Below are 20,887 nucleotides of genomic sequence, written 5' to 3' on the forward strand. Positions count from 1 at the left end.
CATATATATGATGTGGTAAAAGCAATAACACACACTATGCAGGTCAAAGAATTAAAATCAGAGAAAAGTAAGGGAATAAATGTGTAATTAGTTGCATCCTGCCGCTCTTAAGAATTTGTCATATGGGCTTGAAGGTGGGAGCCTGAAGGATTTCTCTGACTCACTGGACATTGAATCCGTTCGTTTCAAAGGCTCAGCAGTGGTTTTCCGTACGCCCTTGAGGAATTGAAGTGTCTGCTAAAAATAAAACGAAATAAAGTTGAAACACGTCTTTTAGATATAGTAGTCTTATGTTGTGACCAGTGTCTGAAACAAATAATAATAATAATAATAATAATAATGGACTCGCGGCGTTGTTTGATACACTTGCCTTAGGCGGACTCGCGGCGTTGTTTTCATCTTCAAGAATTGCATTTTCCACAGCTTCTTGTTGATCCTTGAGGCCGAGCAGCACCGACATTTTCTGCTGTTTCCCTATAACAAGTGCCTCGCACTGGCTCTTCATCTGGTCATAGGGCACAGGAGTGGTAGAAGCCGGTACAATTGCGACCTGCTGAGCACTCTCAATAACCTGCAAGAGATATGTTATTTTATTTTATTTTATTCCAGACGAAAACAAAAAAAAATTCATGAATTGTAAAACTTTCCAACTAATAGTCTAAATAAATCTTCTCTGCCTTTCTCGAAAGAAGTTCTAATTTAGACTATTTGTTGGAAAATTTTGTTCTAGAAGAACAAAAATGCAACCTTCAAAGCTGTATCAAAAGCTCCCTTTTTCTTATAAATTTCAACTGAACCCAACAATTGTGAAGTTTGTTAAATCAAGAAAACACAACCATAGTTCATTAAATCTAAAAAAAAAGCTTAAGACTCCACTTGGTTGTAAGAAAGGAAAAGGGTGAGAAAGGCACGGAAGTGATTTTTGATGTTTAACTGATGAAAGAAAGGGACAATTGTTTTTTTTAAAAAAAAGAGGAAAAATTCAGTTCATTTCAGGGCCAATGAAGTTCTCAGCCAACCTTAAGGCATCCGACTGAATTGCATTGTATCTTGTACATATTTCTTTTTCATTGGCTCAACGCAATTATACAGAGCCTACAGAAGAATTCTCATATCCTTTTCAGAGACTACAGAAGAATTCTCATATCCTTTTCAGAGACTACAGAAGAATTCTCGAAGAGGATAAACTTTCTTTTGACCGTTTTCCCAATAAAGGCTGTACCTGGTACTTGGAAACCAGAGCCAATCTAGGTATGCGATAAATGTGATAATTTAACAAAAGATAAAACAGTTGTCAATCCATAGTTCCAAATAACATGGAATCTTCCATATGGTCTTAAGGTCATAATAATAATAAATACTAAGAAAAGGGATCACATTCGTCACTAAAATTTTCATAATGTCAAAGGCAAAAGGGAAAACACATTCAGAAATCTTTAGTCGCTCTTCAATTAATTAGTTTCATCGATTTCGACCAAAGTGCTAGGTTTCATTTCATACAAAGTGCAAGAATTGATAAACCACTCATTTTTAGCATTGAAATTCATGAAATCATGGCCCATGTTTCTGCCACCAAAGATTATGAATTCTAGATTAAATAAACATTAAAAGAACAAGTATATTCTTTCTTTTCAGGAACATTAATGTTGGATAAAACATATGTTTGTAAGACAAAAGTATTTAGGACACCAATGAGTTTGTTGGATAAAACATATGTTTGTAACACAAGAGTATTTAGAAATCATAGCGACAGAGGGTAACAACTAACAAGTGAATAGTAGATAGAGGTAAAAAAAAAGTAAATAACGCACTCTAAAGAGCATTCCATTACTGCAGAAATGGAAGTAAATATTACCGATTCTATCAATTGATTGACATTTAGAACGTCAATTGAGTTTGTTGATTCAGACATCTTTCGGTCCGACTGACTTCCACATGCTTCAGGATATTCATCTTCATCGTCCAAGAAAAGATCTATGGCCTGAAATAGAAAGCCCTCACATGCTAAAAACTGTATTAAGAAGAAATACTTGCACAAAGACAATTTTGAGGGAAGGATGTGAACCTCATCAAAATATAGGCATTCTTTGTGAGCAAGGGGGGAACATGAATTTGGCGTCTCCCAGAACAATGGGGCTCCAAAGGGGAGGGCATCATCAGGTGAAAATTCCTGCAGAAGCTGTTCTTTTATGCTCATCAACTCTTTCTGCAATTAAAGTATACAGGAATGACTTTTACATGAATAGAATGAAACAAATTAACGAAGAGATTGGAGTTACATTATTGTATTTGTTCATTTCTGAAAGAAAACAAGGATACAATAAAAAAAAGTAAAATACAAACTGACAAAAAAATTGTGAACGCACAAAAACTCACATCCGACAGTTTTTCAAATTTTTGTATTAAATGGGATATCATCAGCTCTTTTATGTGGTCGTCAACATTATCGTTTTCTTTGAGAAACTCTGATGTTGTAAAATCATCTTCATTATATCCATTAATTGGTTTTTCACTAGGAGAGGATGCATTCATAGCCTGAAGCATACTGTCTTCTACCAGACGAAGAGAAGGATCAACCTGTTACAGATACACATACACTTGTTACGTGCAGCTCAACAAAACTGAGAAATAGGAAAACCTTACAAATGAAAAAACATTAACTGCAGATAGGCTCCATGTACTGTAGGGGTTAGCTACTTATTATTCTTGAACGTTCTTATTAGCAGTTAAAGCACCTGATGAATAAACCAAGTAAAACCTTTGTACCCATCACGTTGGGTGCCACGTGATGCCAATGTGTTACAGCGAGAGTCCAGGATATGTCAGTGTGTTGCAGAGGCACTCCCTATATGTACAAATAACAGAGAGATAATTCTGTTTGGGAATCATTTGGTCTAAGTGCTGATAAAAAGTTAAGAGGTTATAAGTAGCTAATCCCACATATTCCTGGTTGTGCAGTAGCAATGAACCCATGAAAAAATTAATTCTCTGAGTACATTTTCATCAGGGAACAAGTTCCAATAAATATTGAACACAGAGATATAAGTCATGTACCATTTTCTCTGTCATCTCTGCTTTAATAGATGAAATTAACTGTGGAAGGTCTGCAGCCTTTGCTGCAAATACAAGCATTGAACATGCCAGGGTGTACAGGGACCTCCTTCGGGATGGCGGCAAGCAACCTTCACTCAAATGATAGAAAAGGAAAATTAATAAATTAAGAACATAGGCAATAAGGCAACACTTATGCAACATGCTCTCAATACGACTGTATTTGTTAGATGGAAGAGATTAGCTTGTTTTTTCTTCCATTTTCTATTGTTCTTTATTCTTGTTCTTCTTTTTGGCTGAATAAGTGAAAGCAGCAGAGGTCCTTCGTATATTTCCATATTTTCTATTGTGCTCAATGTTTGTAAATCTCAGTTATATTTCCATATTTTCTATTGTGCTCAATGTTTGTAAATCTCAGCCAGCATGCATGCATGGGTGTGAGTGAGAGAGAGAGAGAGAGAGAGAGAGTGTGTGTGTGTTTGTGTGTGAGATCTTTTTCCCAGTCCCCAGTATTGTGCATCCATTTACATTATAACCTGGCCATGCCTTTTAAAGTATTGGATCTCATATGTATGATCTAGAGGTCTTACAAACTGAAGTGTATGGGGGGAAGTCTGGCGAATGAAATTGTTAACATTGAACTAACTGAACATTATAACCCCAGCATGAAGTTTCATTGATATAGGCTAATATGATCATCAAGTAGGAAGCATGTAGATGAGAAACATTATACTGATTCCGGAAGAGCAATACTTTATTTCAGAGTAGCAATCTTACTTTCATGGTTGCACGAGATGCTTCTCAAGGAAAATGCCAGCTGAAAACAGCGGGCAAGGGCCACATGGCTAGAGGTCTGTCAAAAAAAATTTGGAATCGACAAACAGATATTAGGAAAAAAATAGTTGTCAATAAACTATCTCTATAAATAAATGATAACCTGTAAATCCATAAGGAATTTTACAGCTTTCAACATAGTATAAATGGAGCTGAATTCAAGAAACAGCACATTTGGGTTTTCAGCTAGATTTTCCTAGGGAACTCTGATCATATCTATCTTGGATTCAGTCAATAAGGATTAAGGTATCTGAGAAGATTTAGGAAATGTGCCTTACAACCTGACAAGCAAGCAGTGCTTGTTACATCTTAGATAATTAAAGATATTGGTTCTCTTCTGAAGTTTGTGTGAGCAATAAACAATATGTAGGGAGAAATTTATATGCAAAATCATCTGAGCTCCTGTTCATCATATTACAATGAGTACCCTTGATACTGCATACCATGGTTTTACTCAGCATAAGACTTATTCCTCCAGTTTATATGAGATACCATTGTGGTTTTGGGAGCTTGGAGTATCTCATTATGGATGTTTTATACCTTCATGCTAAAGTATGCATCGGGATTATATTTCCAACACCTAGACATAGATTGACATGGATATCTCATCTCTTTATAAAATCTCTGGATAAAGACTCTTTAATAAATCCACTTCTCCTAAGATAACGAGTCCATCAATATTTTAATATGCTTGTTCCATGATTTTATTTTGAAACCTATTGCCCTCTACATCATTTACTAGGTGAAGTCATTAGATATGCATCTGTATAAAATATAGGAAAAATTGTGTTTAGTCCCCAAGTTAAGAATTATCATGTGACCTAGCCCATTAACCAAAGTCAAATATGCTTAAGCCCATTTTCAACTTTTCATTCTTTCACCCTTTTTTTCTTTCTTATCCCTAAAATACCATTATCTTCTTCTCCTCCTCCTTTCTCCTCATATCAACATTTTCCCTCCATTCCTTCTCCACTTTCCTCTCTCTTTCATTCTACTTATTCCCTCTTCTCTTCCTCTTCACTCTATGTCCATCATCCTACCTTCATCTTCCTCTCTAATTTGCTCATGATCCTTCCTCCTCCACTTTTCTCCATACAAACTCCATTCTCCTCTCTTATCTCTCCTCCATCTCAACTCTATTCCCGTCTCTTCGCTTGCCTACTTTCATCTTCACCTTCCTTTTTCTTCCTCCTCCATCCCAACTACACATTCCTCTCCTCTCCTACCTTGTTCTATGTCCTGCAACAGGTGCACCATCATTCAAATGTCGCCATCTTTGCTTAAAAGAATCATGCTCTAAAGTCACGCCGAAGTTGATACTCAATGGTTAACCTTAACACCTAACGGTTAAACTTAACACTAAAGTTTTAAAGTTAATAAGTAAGCTTTTCATTTAGTATGTAATGTGTAAAATAAACTAACAATCAAGATTTTTTGCCGTCACGGCATCTCCTGCCATTTTTCCTTAACTATCTTTACTCTTTATTCTTTCACAACCGTTGTCATATCCCTCAAGAGCCATCTCCTTTCGTTAAGATGGTCATTTTTTAGTGTTAACTTAAGTTTTGAGTGAACTTAAGATTTCAATTGTTAAAATCTTTATAATTTTTAAAGTTAACATTTAACATTTATAGTTATTTAAAGTTAAAACTAAAAAATGATCGTTTTAGCCAAAGAAGATGGCCTTTGAGAGATGTGACAAATTATGTGGAAGGAGTAGAGATGGTTGATGAAAGAGGAAAAATGGTGGAGAAGAGGCAATGGCGGCAAAAAAACCTATTACGTGTTAACTTTAAAGCTTCATTGTTAAGTTTAATTGTTAGATGTTAAATTTTAATTGTTAGGTGTTGACTTTGACTGTTAGGTGTTAAGCTGCCCTATTGAGTGTTAATTTTTACTATTACGTGTTAACTTCGACGTGATCCTAAGAGATGGTACGTTTAAGCTAAAAATGATAGCCTTTGACTAATAGTCTAATACAGTGACAAATATAGAAGAAGAATGAAGAGGGATAATTGAAGAGAAAGAAGATAATGTAAGAGTGACCATGACGGCGAAAAAGATAATGATTGAGAAACGACAAGAAGAAAGAGAAGAAGAATGCAATAGGAAGATCGAGGTGAAAGAAATAATGGTTAAGGAGAAGGAGGAGAAGAAGGAAATATTTTTCATAGGTTCATGAGAAGAGAAAAGAGAGATGAGAAGTTGAAGGTGAGGGTAGTTTGGAAATAAAGAAAATTTATTTTCTCTCTGCTGAGATGGCAACACGAAATGGATTTTTTCACATCAGAAAATGGGTCAAGGTGAATAAACACATGAAGAAAAGTTGAAGGGGGTGCACCACATGGGGGTTTTTTAAAAGGGGCCTACGCAAAAATATATGAGAATTTCAACATATGTTTATGTGGATTTTCATCCTCGATTCCTTTAAATATCCACCTACCAGATGCCTGTTGAAGGCAACTTAAAAAAGTATAACAGAATAGCTAAATCTCAAGAATAACGAGATGCCTGAACAGAACCTTCTTTGGTTAGAGAAAATAATAAATAACTTACTTTGGTTCGAGAAAACAATAAAGCAATGTTGTATGTATGTGCAATTGCCTCATAATTTGTGGAACTATTCTCTTGTGATGTTGCCTGAGTCCAAATTGATGAAAGCAATAGACTCACTTGATGGCTACTCAATCTCATTGTTCCGAACTCCTGGAGAACAAGTAGATATCACAAATAGTTTCCAACATATTGAGCATAAAGATTAGCAAAAAGGGGGAATTGGAAGTCTAAAGAGAGCAAGAATTCAAAGCTGCATACTCCTTTTCCAGATTCTGCAGCAGTTGTAGAGGACACATTGCGGGATGGGTAAACTTTATGCAGTTTTACCTCAGCAGGTCGATTATCTTCTTCCATTTCTCTTACAGAACCATTTGTCAAATAACTAACCTCCTTTTGCATTTTTTCCAACATAATGGAAGAAGAGAAACCTGAGAGAGCTACCAAAAGTGTTTCTTGTGCAGCATATCCTTTCGATGGACTTGGAACAAGAGAAACTGACCACGGACAAACTATTGAGGGCAAAAGAATAGCAGAAAAAATGCGATGAGACCCAATTCTTGTCTCACGATCCGGGTGTGCCATAGCTAAAAGGAGTTGGTGAAATAAACCTTCTGGGAAAGCCTGAAATATACAATAAGTGATCAACCTAGTTTGTAAAAGCTAAATAATGTTACTATTGAATGTACAGTTCTTTACATAACAGTAATAAACAAGAGGACACACTTGCCTTCTTGTGATGTGACAGGTTAGGGATATGAGCTGTTATTTGTGCAGCACGTAAGACAGAGGAAGTAGTCGTTCTGGCTACAATAGCATTAGAAGAAATATTCTCTAGCACAACAGCCATCATATCAAGAATAGGTCCAACATCACCTATCTAACGCCCAAGATATTAGTTTTTCCATTTGCATAGATTGTTGAAAGTACAATAAATACTATCTCTATCATATATCAAAACAAAAACTGATGATAGTGAAAATTAATGTAAAACATTAATAATTACTTCCAGAAAAATTAATTCAGGAGTCCCAAAATTCATAACAAATCAAATCAGCAGCAAAAAATCAACAATAAAAACTACCATTTACCGACGAAGTAGTCACTATTCGGCTTCATGTCAGTGCATGAGTTTTAAAAAAAATCGAGATCAAGATCTGACCTTATTTGCCAGTTCGAGGAGGCATTCTTCTAGGGCAGAATGAAGGGCAGAGTTCCACTTATTGATGTTGCTGCCTGGGCTTGATGCTTCAATGGAACATTGTAAGCATTTCCGCAAGTGCCTTATCAAATCACTGATCGCTGTGACTATAGCTAGTGAAGCTTGCAACTTAGCGTCCCGAGCAAGCTGTATTGCTACAAGAATAATGTCAATCTGCACGTCAGGCTGCTTGGAAACATTCTTGTGATCCAAGTGCTTGATGACAAGAGATAGCAACAAATGGCTATTTTGTTCTGGAAAATAAACACAGAACTAATCAAAACGGAATTATTTTATGAGAGAATTTTGGATCTATCCCATTTTTAAATTTGACACATGAAAAACACAGAGCATAGTTCACCTGAGTTCTCCATTAAGACCTGCATCTCAGACAAAATAGCGTAAGCAATTTCCTTCTCAGGAGACCAAAAATTCCCATTGTCAAAGTTGCGAAATAAAGGTTCGAAAACACGCCTCATAGTAGTTGCCTCTTTTGCAAGTTTGGCCATATTCCTCAGGCAAACTCTTGACCAATAGGTTGGGTTTTTGGAAGTATCCCTGGTACCAAATAAAGCTGAGAACAACAATGAATAATGACACTAGAGAGGTACAGAAAATTGGATCGATTGAATCAGCCCTTACCCTGTGGCGACGAATTCTACTTTATTAGTCTGCAAGGATGAAATCTTCTTAAATGAGGTCTGTATGGCTGAAACAGGGCTATCCTTCTGACTCTGAACCTGATTCGGTTGTGCATTGTGCTTTCTATTCTCTGTGAACATTTGATGAACGTCATAATTATCCAAGGCCACAGAGATTATCTGCCAAATGAAGGCAATGAATCAACCAGGAATGAGGCAAAACCAACAATCTACCGCTCATTAAAGAAATGATAGAAGTAGAAGTGGCCATAGATAAAGTTTCTTCCTTGGAAAAAATTAGAAAGTTCTTAATATCAAAAAAGCCTTAGCCAGTACTCATTAGTAACAGCAGTTAAATAGATTCAGCTCATTTTGATAGAAGACCAGATTGGTTCAACCATGATTGTTAACCTTTTCAAGACTGCGATTTTGATGCAGGTGGATTTAGTTTCTAATGAAATCAGATTATGCTGCAATTGTTGCTAAAATATGAATACGAAAAATAGGGCCTTATCTTCTTCTTACTATAGACCGTAGAGTTAAAGCAGGACAGCTAAAGTGAGAAGTGGGTTTAGAATTGCATCATTGCATGCAATCATAGAATACCAATGAAATTGAAGAGCAAAATCCGTAAGATGGCTATGAGAGCAACGATGCTTTACAGATTAGAATATTTTAATTAAACATTTATTAATTAAGAAACAACACAGAAAATGAGCAGCAGAAATGAGAATGCCATGGGGGAAAGTGCAGATACACCAAGAGATTAACTACCAACTGCACATGTAAGAACCTGGATGTCGCTCCTATTGAGGATAAAATGAAGAATCTGTTGAGATGGGTTCAGCATTGTCCAATGGAGGCCAATGTTTGTGCTGGTTAAGAGAAGTAAAAGGTCAGAGTTAATGAAGCACTGAGGTAGGCCCGAGAGGATCCGCATTGTAATAATTGAGTACGTATATCTAGCGGATAGGTGGCTCATTGCTGCTTAGTTCAGTCACTGATTGGCGATCGAAGTAACGTGAGATGAATAGTATGAAACACCACTAAAGGATCATTGATCATAAATAGACAAAGGAAAGGTCTTGGTATATGAACAGCATTGCTTAACTGCAACTTTTCAACAAGAAAAATCCATAATTTTTCCATATCTAAGAGTGAGAGGTGTTGTAACCAGTGGGCTATTTCAAGTTGTTGGGATTTGGTCACTGGAAGTTTAGCATATTTTGAGCTCAGGTTATGTCTTCAGGGTCATAGTGAACAGGTGGGATGTGGCAGGGCCTGTGCTGTTTGCCGCAGGTCTTAGGTTACCTTGTGTCACCATCACTGGGACCAGGAAAAATGATAAAAGAATCATACACATTAGATTTAAATGGTTTCTCTAAATATTTCATTTTCAGCGTAGGAGTCAGGAAGAATCTACCAGGTACTAGGAGCTTGCTCCTTTTTCATGTGATCTTGAACTGCAGCACTGGAAAAGGTCTATCTACTCGCCAACTCCCAGTTGGATACATTTTGTGGATATCTCTTGTCCTTGAGTCACACTCCACATTCAACCCCATTTTAAAGGTGAGAATCTTGGATGATCCTATCATGGCAATACCAGCTAGAAGGTTTAGTTGTCCTTGTTTATGGGTATTAGTAGTTTTTAGTAAAGGAAACAGCAATGCATTAGAATTTATACAGGATCAGATTTAGCAGATACTCTGCTTCCCCATTCACCATGTGCACAAAGATCTCAGTATCTGAAACTTTGTTGGATCTGGCATCTATGAGTATACGAATGCAACTTCATATTTTCCATACATTTGGAATCTGAGAGCAGAAATTACTAATCACTGTGGAGCAAGGTATATTTCTGTAATATTTTCCATATTCAAATCTAAATATGGACTTTTTTTTCCTATTCATGGATGATAGATGATTTAATGTGATATTTCTTACCTTGGAGCCAAATCAGCCTCAACAAACACAAATATACATCATTCTCAATTTGTAATTTCAATAATTTTATCTGCAATACAGGTTTATTTATCTCAATGGAAATATACATTATTAGGCAGAACCATATTCATGGATCTGAGAATAATCATCCATTCATAATCCGTCTTCGGGGTACTATAGTTGCAAATTCACCATGTACCAGAAAATTCTGCTTACATATTGCCATACCGACTAACCTTAAAAAAAGAATAGGGTATGGAGACAAGTTACTCATTGGTTGCAAGGTAGTGTGAAAACATCACTATCGTCATTGTTAACCGGTGAGAAATAAATAATCGCTCAAAAGATGGCATGGTTTATTGAATAAAAGGACAAATCAATTCGTTTTTTCCTGGCTCTGCTAAACAGGCTACAAAAGAAAGAACTTACCTCATCTAATTCCATAGAGATATGAGAGAAGTCACCCATGAAATGCACCTGAGCACGAAAAATAAGACAAATCAAAATGACTAGAAAAGATGCATATTTAAAAGATATGTTTAAACAAATGGGTAGTAGAACTAATGAGAACCTATGATTCCTAAACAAGGTAGTCACACTCATAGTAAACAAGGTAGAAACATCCAAGTTTTCTAGAATGCTTAACATTTGAAACTCGCATCACATACAGTTCTCTTTACAACAACAACTTCAGAGGAGTTGCATCATAAAAAAGTGATGCTAATACTATTATCCTAGTAAAAACAAGTTATGTATATTTCATGAAGTGCACCATTTGTGGAAACATCAAAGACAGGTTTGAAAAGTATTCTCCTTCTAATGGAAGGGTTAAAGGTTCATTAATGGAAGGGGAGAGCCTTTATGGAGAGAAAGCTATGCATGGACTCATTCCAAGCACATACCAAAATTTAATGGATGCCAAACTGTGGCTTCTTCTGGAGTAGAAGGGTGCGCAACATTATGAAGTTTTCAAGAGGGTCTAATATAATTTGATAGAACCAAGTACATTTCACTGTTGACTTGCAACATATTTTTGCCGCAGATGAGGATTCAAAACCAAAAGAGTAAAACAAGGAGGTGATATGCCTAATTTTTATCATTTACAAGCTATACCTTATGCAGCATACGCTCTAAGCATTTCACGCAGCTCCTTTCAAGTAAAACTGTTAACGCCCTGTTGGTTTTTAAACAAAATGAATAAGCCCAACCCTGCATAGCACCTAAGTTGCATGGATACAGGTACGAGCACCGGTACGCATGCAAGCAGGTACGAGACATGGCAAATTTGTAAAAGGCAGTGTAGGGGGGCACGGCTGAGATGCAACGGCTGAAAGCATATTTATTAGCTAGATATGCAAACAACCCTTTCAAACTGTAGCTTAGAACTGAATCTGGGCTGAAATGAACTTGACCCTTGTCCAAGAAGTATATGACGAGTGTTTTAAATTTTAAAAATGTATAGTACAATTGATTAAACATCTGAATAAATGTATGCCAATATTCAAGGAGTGTCCAAGAAGTGTCGGGTACAGGTACGAGTATAGGACGCGTAGGTATGGGTACAGCCCCATGATAGAAGTACCCATGCAACACAGCATAGCACAGAGTAGGGTAATAGTAGGAGACAAATTCTTAAACAAATAACATGCGGATTGTAAACAAAGATTAAGAATCCAAAGCATAATATTGTACCATGGAAGCTAGAGCTTGCATTGCTGCTGATCGCAAACGGGGTCCACTATCACCACCTCCTGCTTCTTGGCCAAGTTGACAAAGTTTCGGTATGAGACCTTCTAAGTTGAACATGTACGTGCCATCAACCTATCTTATGAACATTTAGTCGAGATAAAATAGTTTCTCAATAAATTCGTCAAGAAATGCTTGACTTACAACTTACCTGGCTATTAAGAAACTCGACAAGGACAAGACAACCCAGAATACGCATATCATCTTGTCGTGATTGATCGAGAAGAGTTCTTACAATACTCAATAAACTAGGAGCAAACAATGGCCTGGATGCAGTTGAAACAGATTAAAGTGTGAAGAAAATATGTTATGTTAAGAGAATCATGCATGCAACAAAATGATTCAATCACATGAAAAGTAGTGATAATATACATTAAACATTACGAAGATATGTACATATACCATCCTACTCCATTTTTTCCTTCTTAAATAAGAAAGATAACCCATTCTTATTTCATCGAGTTTATATGCAATCTAGGAGAAATAACAAGCTGAATGAAATCAGGTTGAAATGTAATTTGAATTGAAATATATCATAGTAAGAGAACCATCTATTCACAAATACATAGTAAACACGACAACAGTCTGTCAAGCTTAGGAAAAAATGTAGTCCCTAGCAATGAATCGATCATTTTTCATTATTAAGAGGGCGTTTGGGAAGGCTTCTTTTTTAAAGCTCATAAGTTATGCTGCCTTCTAGAGGCTTTTAGCTTTTATATAAAAACGATACAAAAATTGTTTGGGTAAAAAAGTAATTTGTTTGGTCAAATCTAGCTTATTTAGGTGAGCTTATAAGCCAACTTATTTGGTATTTTAGCGAAGAAGTAGATGTTAAAAAGCTAACTTAAAAGCTAGTTTGACCACACACAAAAAAGCCCTCTCAAACAACCTCTAAGTCAGAGTACAAAATGCAAATCACATCGAAGTCATCCTAAAACTTGTAGGTCACAAATTATATTTTCTGTATAGGTCAATTTGAGAAATAATCTAGGAAAGATACTTTGTATGGCAAAATTCTAACTGCACATGATTTCAACAAATTCACGAGGAAAAATTCTACAAAGTTAGTAGAAAAAGAAATTAGCCTTATAGTATAATTATCATCCTGTAGCCAAATTGTTAAGATGATTGTGCCTCAAGAATTTAAAAATAAAGAAAACGAAAAATGTGAAGAAAAAAATAAACACATAATAGAAGCTGATGATATTGCGCTCATATTAAAATTGTTAGGGACATGTACAGTGAATCAACATGCTCTAGTTACTGGTCAATAATAATTATGATTTGCATTCTTTCCTATTGTAGCAAGTAATATGCCCAAAAAAATTTTATTAAAATGGGATACAAACAAAGCTGCAGAGGTGTCACATTATTTCAAAGGAAAATAAAAATACTTGGTTCAGGCATAATCATGAGCAATTCAACCAAAGAGATAAATTAATACACATCATTGACTGCAGAAAAGATGAGCCTTCAACAGAAACCTGAGTTGGGATAAACATACTACTTACATCTGCTCCTTACATGAAGCTAATAATTTCATGTAGACACATGGTATAACCTTTGCCCGATTGAAGTGCTCAATACGTAACTCCTTATAACATCGCTCCTCTAGGTACTTTGTGATCTGAATAAAAAGACTGAAAAATGACTACAAGAAATCATCTTTATCTGACTTTATAAGAATTATGCAGATCTCTAATAAATAATGTCCTTTCTATCAATTTACTACATGAGCTGCATATATTAGTCAAAGGCCTCAAAACACTGCAGACACCAATAATTTTTTGACAAATTTAGACTGTACGATTACACTGCATGACTATCTATTGTGCAAGTCTAACCATTCAATGAAGTTGACGCAACAGCATGTAGATGACACTCTGGATGATCCATGTACAGAATCCATTTTAGAGAAGTGGCTTGTACATGAACCCAAAAAAAAGTTTTTTTAAGCTTTAAATGGTAATAATCATAATATCATTTCTATGGAATATGGATTAATACTTATGGCATCAATGCCTTCTGGGTGCTAAATTTCTCCATTTTACAGATTTCAACAAAAGTCAAAAGGCATATCTGAATTTCTCTCGTCCTAAGAAATAATTAGCATGTATTCCAGTCTCTTAATCATCCACACACTTCTCTTGATCCTTATTTATGTTATGTTTGGGACAATTTAGCTGTAAATGGCATACATAGAAGTGTTCAATGAGGATATATGGCAAGATGTGGTCTACGTGTTTGGTTAATAAGGTGGGTAATCATGTCAAGTCACATGCATTTTAGAGAAAACAATGAGAAACAAACTATATATTCAAGGACACAAGACTTTGCATGTGCATGCAAATTCATGTCAAATCGCATGCTTAAAGGCCTCACACAAAAATAGAAATCTTGCAAGGATATTTAGGACTGATATAAGAGAATGAAATTGTGCAGAAACACAAAATGGGGGAGGGAGGGAAAATGATCGGGAAAGAGAGATGCATGAGAATGTGCAGAAGTTATACAAGGCAAAACAAAATTTAAACAAGATTTGCATAGATTTTCTTGAGATCTCGAACAAGGTCAATAAAGCCTCTCAGAATTTTCCAGTCGCATGCAGGAAATGAAGTGCCTAAATAGGACTCGAGACAAATTTCAATAATTACCCTGGGCACGTTTAATTAGTGGACAGATGAATTCTGGATTTTAACTTTGAGGGAGAACAACAAGTTAAAGTTATACCATATCACCTTCACTTTTAATGCGTGCACAAGTTTTTAAGCTTGTATTTCCAATCCAGCGGAGATCAACATCAGATGATTATGGTTTCCATTCAACAAAACATAAAAAAGTTAAACTACTCCTGTTAACTTATACGAGTACGCAGCTTGAATGACCATGCCATCCCTATGGAATCAGAATTTTGTATAAAGTTATACTATGCAAAAACCTAGACCAAAGTATCAAGATAACTGGACTATGGAATCAGAATTTTGTATAAAGTTATACTATGCAAAAACCTAGACCAAAGTATCAAGATAACTGGATACAAGGTTGTTAGAAATGTAGAACATACCCTAGACCAAAGTATCAAGATAACTGGATACAAGGTTGTTAGAAATGTAGAACATACATGTCTATGTGATCACATTCTCCCGCCACCACTTGACCTCCATTACCTAGTCTCTTACCAGTTATAACTTCATGACTGCTTGCTTAACATAAACGAGACTGTTGACCAGTAAAAGTAATCTTTCTACTTGGACAACTTCGTGACGTAATTTCACCACACTTTGGACCAAGAATAAAACTCAACGAACCAGGGTAAAAGACAATAGAACAGGTCATGGATTTTGATCAAAGGACCAAATCCATCAGAAACATATCCAGCAATTGGTTAATCTGATACTTACTGGAATATCAGATGCACCTTCCAGTGCATCTTAAATTTTATTAGGCATGCAAGGTTTGACAATAAGTACAATGACCAAGCAAAATAATGGAACTCCGAATCAATTTGAATCAGGAATGAATTTTACCTTCCGCATAGTCAAATAAATAAGATTTTTTCAAGCAAGAGTACAGCATGATTGAGAGAAGAATTAGTATATGGTAAATGAGAAGAAAAGAAGCCGAGAAAGACATGACAGTGTTAGAAAAAAGAATGCTCAATAGGATTATAAAGGAGTTCGCTTTTTTTCGAAAAAAAATGAGCAATTGCGAAGGACCTATAGAGGCAAGCACCAATATAGGTAAGGCTTCTTAGGTTGTTCCACCTTTACTTGTGTCGATCTCAAAGTCATCTTGAAATTATTTTCATAATTTTAGATGTCAAGACATACAGAGGTGTTTGCACATCAAGTGATAATGTCTATGGTCCTGCATGTGATTTCAACCATATAAAACTTTTTATGTTGTATGATTAATGCTCTTCTTTTCTTGAATATCAATCTGAAGCCATTGATGTATGCTAAAAGTTCTGAGCCCCTAAAGAAAATACAGACTTATTTGATCATGCTAACTAGTGCAAGCATTTGCTGTAGGCTAGCACAAAAGATGGTTAGCAAGGGAAGAAATAATTAGACAGTACCATAGTGCCAATAGACTTTTAATGCTTTAAATTAAATATGTAGACTTTTTAATTCTTTCATATATTAATATGACGTCTAATACTTCGATTTGCTGAGAAGTTCAAGAGAGTGACAATCCAAAATTCATCCATAATGCTTCCGTGGAGTTACATCAAACACCGAATAGTTATTTAATTGGGAATCTCCTGATTGATAAATCACAATGAGAATAGTGTTCAGAAGCACACAAATATCAACATCATGAAAATAACATAACATAGGCTTATATAACAACAAGTGACTCCATCCCAATATTGCAAGTCAATAACAGTAACATCAAGCTATTTGTTATTGGCAGTAGTAAAATAAAATTGATTTAAACAGCTTTTGTGCTACAGTAAGATTTCTTCTACTATGCGATTCTGGATTACAGATTTAGATTTTCCATAAAGGTAGATCTATACTTCAAATGTGCAAAGTTTATTTGATTTGATAGGAAGTATACCTTTGGTATCCTCATAGGATTTTTTGAAGCGTAGTCACATAGCTTTCCAATCATCCTATCATTAGGTTCCCCGTCCTATATATTGATAAAAGACTGGTGATTAGTAAATAGATCCTTGAAAATAGATAATATAGACTTACAATTAAAAGAACACAACAACCAAAAGCACGTCTATATTTGTCGGCATTGCAATACTTTTCCAACTCATAGCGAAAGGGCAGATAGTAACCGCTATGCCTCACAGTGGTGTTCAAGAAATAAACATCAAAGGCATAATCCTCAAAAAACCATCCAAGGCATACTACCATTCTTCTCACTGACCAACCAAGGCATACTTCTCCAACTCATAATAAAAGGGCAGATAGTAACCATTACTGGTATCAACTAACATATTTTTCAATTTTGAATCTTGCAAAAACTGTGATTTCTACATTTAAGAACCAAACCTAAAGCCTCTCACATTCCCTAGCGTAATGGATAAGCCTACCCCTTCATACCTAATCCCTAATGAGTGGCGTACCACGCTCCCATACCGGTCCTGTGAACCGGAACGAATCGGTTTCCACACAACTACGAATTGTGTATTCATTTCTTGTGTCATTAAAATATCTGACATTGCACATAGCAGAAGTTACTTTCTTTCAGCACTTTTAAACTTTTACTTTTGCATGTATTTAAAGATTCATGACCAACACAATTGTTGTCTAAATTCATTCTTAAAACTTAATCCCGATTTATTAATGTGAAAGGAAGCCTACATGACTGCATATTAATTGCCTATTTTTTATCCAAATTTTAGAGCTGATAAAAGGCTGGATCAGATTTGACAATAAAAGTCGCTGTAAAAAATTTAAAAGTAAATTATACTGCAACATCTCACTGATTATTAGTTATTAGTTGTTTCTTATGATTTCAGTTATCGAAAGACACATCTAATTTCAATTGATTTGAAATATAACCATTAATCTTCATGTAGCAAATATAAAGATGTGCTATCTCCATGATTGTCAAATGCAAGTTGAGCTATACTGATCCCCTATTCCGAGCTTCAAGAGCATGGTATCCCATCTTAGAGTTACTTCCAAGTAGCACTTGCACTTGTAAGAACTATAAATACAGTAAGTACTTTGCTATTTTAATCTGGGGAAATTGTATAATTACGTACACCAACAAACTCCACAATAACCACATTAGCTCTGTATATCACCAGCTATAAAATACAAACTTTAAATTAAGATAAAATAGAAAATTTGAGAAAATAACCTGAGATTTTGGGAAGACACCAGCTAGGAGCTTCTTGTATCTTTTGACAGGTTGCCGTGAACTTGCCCTCAACGACGGGCAAAAGCAACAGAGACGGCCGCAGACAGGTAGAACTCTTCTTGACATTACCCCCATTTCTCCTTATTTATATACAAAACAAAGAATCCCTCCTCTTTATTTTCTCTCTAAAGATTTGAATAAAGAACCTAGTTTGGAAAGAGAACAAATTGTTGGATCCCCAATTTTGCTAACAGGATTTCCACAGAAATTTGCCTCCTGAACAGAATCAACACTGATTGAAAAAAAAAACCCAATTGGGTCCTCAATTTAGCAAAAGGGATCAGCCTGCAAGCGAGAAATTTTCAGACACCAGCATCAAAAAGCACGCAGAAAGATCAAATTTGGATTGATGGGTATTATCCAAAAAAGGCAATTTAAGATCAAACTGAATGGAAATCGAACCGGGGTTTGGAGAAACTAACCTCGTTGAACTGCCTCCTCAAGGGGGCAGAGGCTTGAGATCCCTCGACGACTCAACAAAAAAAACTTAATTATTAATATATTTTCGTGTCGTTGCGTGTGTTTAATTTTAGAAAGAGAGAAAAATGCTGCAAAGATAGTATAAATTTGAAATAAAAGAATAACTGTATCTTTAATTACAACATGAGAAATGAAGGAGACTTTTGTTGATGGTTGACGCGGTTAATATTGCCGGACCCCCAAAATTTAGGCGTGGGTGTTGGAGACATAATTACTACAACACCCTTTGGTTTTTCTTTACTTTTTTTTGTCCTTTTTTTTCAAGTTTTTGCTTAAGTCATGTTGAAAACTCTAAAGGCTTCTTAATATTGTTGTGAAAAAACAATTCAATCCTTAACTCCATCATTTTACTATTTATCTCGGTAGTTATATATCGAATTTCTCGAAAAACATACCATCTATACATTCAGAATTTGTATAGCAAAAAGATCTAACAATTTAATGATGAGTACTAGCTATGTCAACTCATAAATTTGCTTTCTTTCTTTTCTTTTTTCCCTTTTTTTTGGGATCTTTTGAAATAATAGTATAACTATTATTTTACTCATTTAAAGTTGTCAATTCAACTTACAAGTAGCATTTTGTAGCATAAAACTATTAAAACATATATTACGTAAGTACTTCATAAAGTTTTATGATAGAACAAACTAGGTCAATTGTTACATTTTAGATCACAAAGAATGTACCAATGTTTAAAGAATGTTAAATTTTTAATCTGAAGTGTTACTCGGCGTAATATCATGACGATGCTATAGGATTCCTTTTTTTCTCCTTCTTTTATTGGGATAGAATGATGCATTAGGATTTAGAAGAAGAATACATCTAAAAAAGAATACATATAGATACATACATATGTAGAAAAATCATCTATCTCGTTGGCAGGGATTTTTTTTTTTTTACTCTTTGCTCCATTTAGAACCATAATAATAAAGATGTTGAAAGGAACAACATGACTCGCTTCCCCAACATATTTAAGGAGAATAATTTGTGAGCTTAAAATAAAAAAAAAATCATATTTTTCTTTATTTACACAAATTGTTTGAAAAATATAATTCTTTGCAAGCATTTTGAGAATGTAATTAATAAAAAAGTTACTTTAACAAAATTATTTTTGCCTCCAAACAAAATTAATTTGTTCAAGCATGTTTGTCTGGCTTTACTAAATTTGCCATCCTTTATGCATAAAACATTTAAATTTATAGCTTGGAAATAGAATATGGTATATGCAACACACCAAATCGTTGGAAACTAATCATTCCTTTGCACAGTAAATACATATATTTTTGGTAAAATTATAAAAGATAATTTAACTTTATAAATTGATTAGACACTGATTTATTTTTATTTTTTACTTAACTAATTTTAACTTTATAAATCGATTAGATACTATTTTATATTTATTTTTTACTTAATTGAAGTCTATCCTTTCAGATGGTTGCAGAGGATTTTTCTTTTCTCATATCTCAACATTTTTTGTGTGGGTGGATATTTTAGGAAAAAAGACCAACACTAGTATGAATATGGGGAACCTTGGATGACCTGTTTGAAGGTTTTAATATAGCTTGTAAGGGCATCTCCAACAGCTTCTCTAAAATTTTCTCCAAAATGGGGAAGCAAAAGTCATATTCTCCAAATTATTTTTACACCAACTCCAATAGCTTCCCCATTTTGAATAATCCCTTTTTTCCTCTAAAAATTTGGAGAATGCTGTAGATCTGGGGAAGCTTCCCCATTTTTTCTCCGCCATCCCTATTTTGGGGAATGAGATGGGGAATCTGTTGGACCAAAAACCTAACTATATTCTCCAAAAGTGGGAAATGGGGAAGCTGTTGGAGATGCTCTAAGATCTTGGGTTGGATTCTCATATCAAAACAAAACAAAACAAAACAAAATCACTAGTGTGAACATGAGCTAAATTTTTAACAATTACCCTTCAGTTATGTTTAATATTTTTTTTAGTTTTCCGTAAATTATGAAACACAATCTATTTCTATATATACATTCTATTTCTATATATTGCTTTTTCTTTGGCCTGTAGAACCTTATGCATTTAACCTAAACTTTTTATTGAGCCAACTCAATAACAAATTCATAGTCAACTTGATTCTTCCAATGAAATATTTGTAAATGTCCAGATCATTTTTTTTAAAGTATCTACTTTATGACTTAACCCTTTAGTCATGGACATTGCTTGACCTTGTCTAAACAAGATTAGCCATTGAGAGGAGTAAATAATGTGATGTACTGATGATGTATGTGCACTTTGGACAAGGTTCTTAAGGATCCATGTGGCTGTTAGTCCGAGCATTTAAACTTAACGCCTAACATAATTATTATTTTACAATTTTTACATTATTGTAAAAAGAGGGCTCCTTTATGTACAGCTAGCAGTTCCAACTTCCATGTGATGCTAATAAATAAGGTGAACAACCATGCAGGCCCCAACTTATGTTTGGGAGTTCTTTGAGTGAAGGAAAGGAAAGGAAATATAAGAAAAGAAAAGGTGAAGAGTAGGTTAAATATAATATCTTGTTTGGAAGTTTTGTAAGGG

General features: G+C 35.0%; 1 protein-coding gene across 2 annotated transcripts; it reads right to left on the minus strand.

Annotated features, from left to right (window-relative positions):
• LOC109837609 lies at positions 7-18,465 on the minus strand. Of its 2 annotated transcripts, none has more exons than XM_020405928.1 (20): positions 18,279-18,465; positions 17,797-18,088; positions 16,534-16,608; positions 13,482-13,597; positions 12,122-12,236; positions 11,917-12,045; positions 10,654-10,701; positions 8,282-8,460; positions 8,001-8,197; positions 7,601-7,893; positions 7,169-7,318; positions 6,700-7,062; positions 6,442-6,591; positions 3,829-3,904; positions 3,055-3,182; positions 2,377-2,577; positions 2,066-2,206; positions 1,856-1,981; positions 371-571; positions 7-234 (listed from the first exon to the last, which is right to left on the minus strand). In XM_020405928.1, exons 2-20 carry the CDS (start codon positions 17,929-17,931, stop codon positions 88-90), a joined length of 2,970 nt encoding a protein of 989 aa, XP_020261517.1. In that variant the 5' UTR covers positions 17,932-18,088; positions 18,279-18,465; the 3' UTR covers positions 7-87. The 2 variants fall into 2 exon arrangements, with proteins under 2 accessions (XP_020261517.1, XP_020261516.1); XM_020405927.1 differs by having other exon boundaries at positions 17,797-18,141.

This window comes from Asparagus officinalis, chromosome 4 (genome assembly GCF_001876935.1).
Source record: "Asparagus officinalis chromosome 4, Aspof.V1, whole genome shotgun sequence".
NCBI classification, from domain to species: domain Eukaryota; kingdom Viridiplantae; phylum Streptophyta; class Magnoliopsida; order Asparagales; family Asparagaceae; genus Asparagus; species Asparagus officinalis.

Bases quoted from the DNA above. Each gene is read 5' to 3' on its own strand.
- LOC109837609 (XM_020405928.1), bottom strand. From the start codon at position 17,931: ATGGGGGTAATGTCAAGAAGAGTTCTACCTGTCTGCGGCCGTCTCTGT. The intron at 7,894-8,000 runs GTGAACTATGCT...TTTATTTTCCAG, and splicing joins GGTCTTAATGGAGAACTCAG to AACAAAATAGCCATTTGTTG. The intron at 572-1,855 runs GTAATATTTACT...TATCTCTTGCAG, and splicing joins TCAATCAATTGATAGAATCG to GTTATTGAGAGTGCTCAGCA.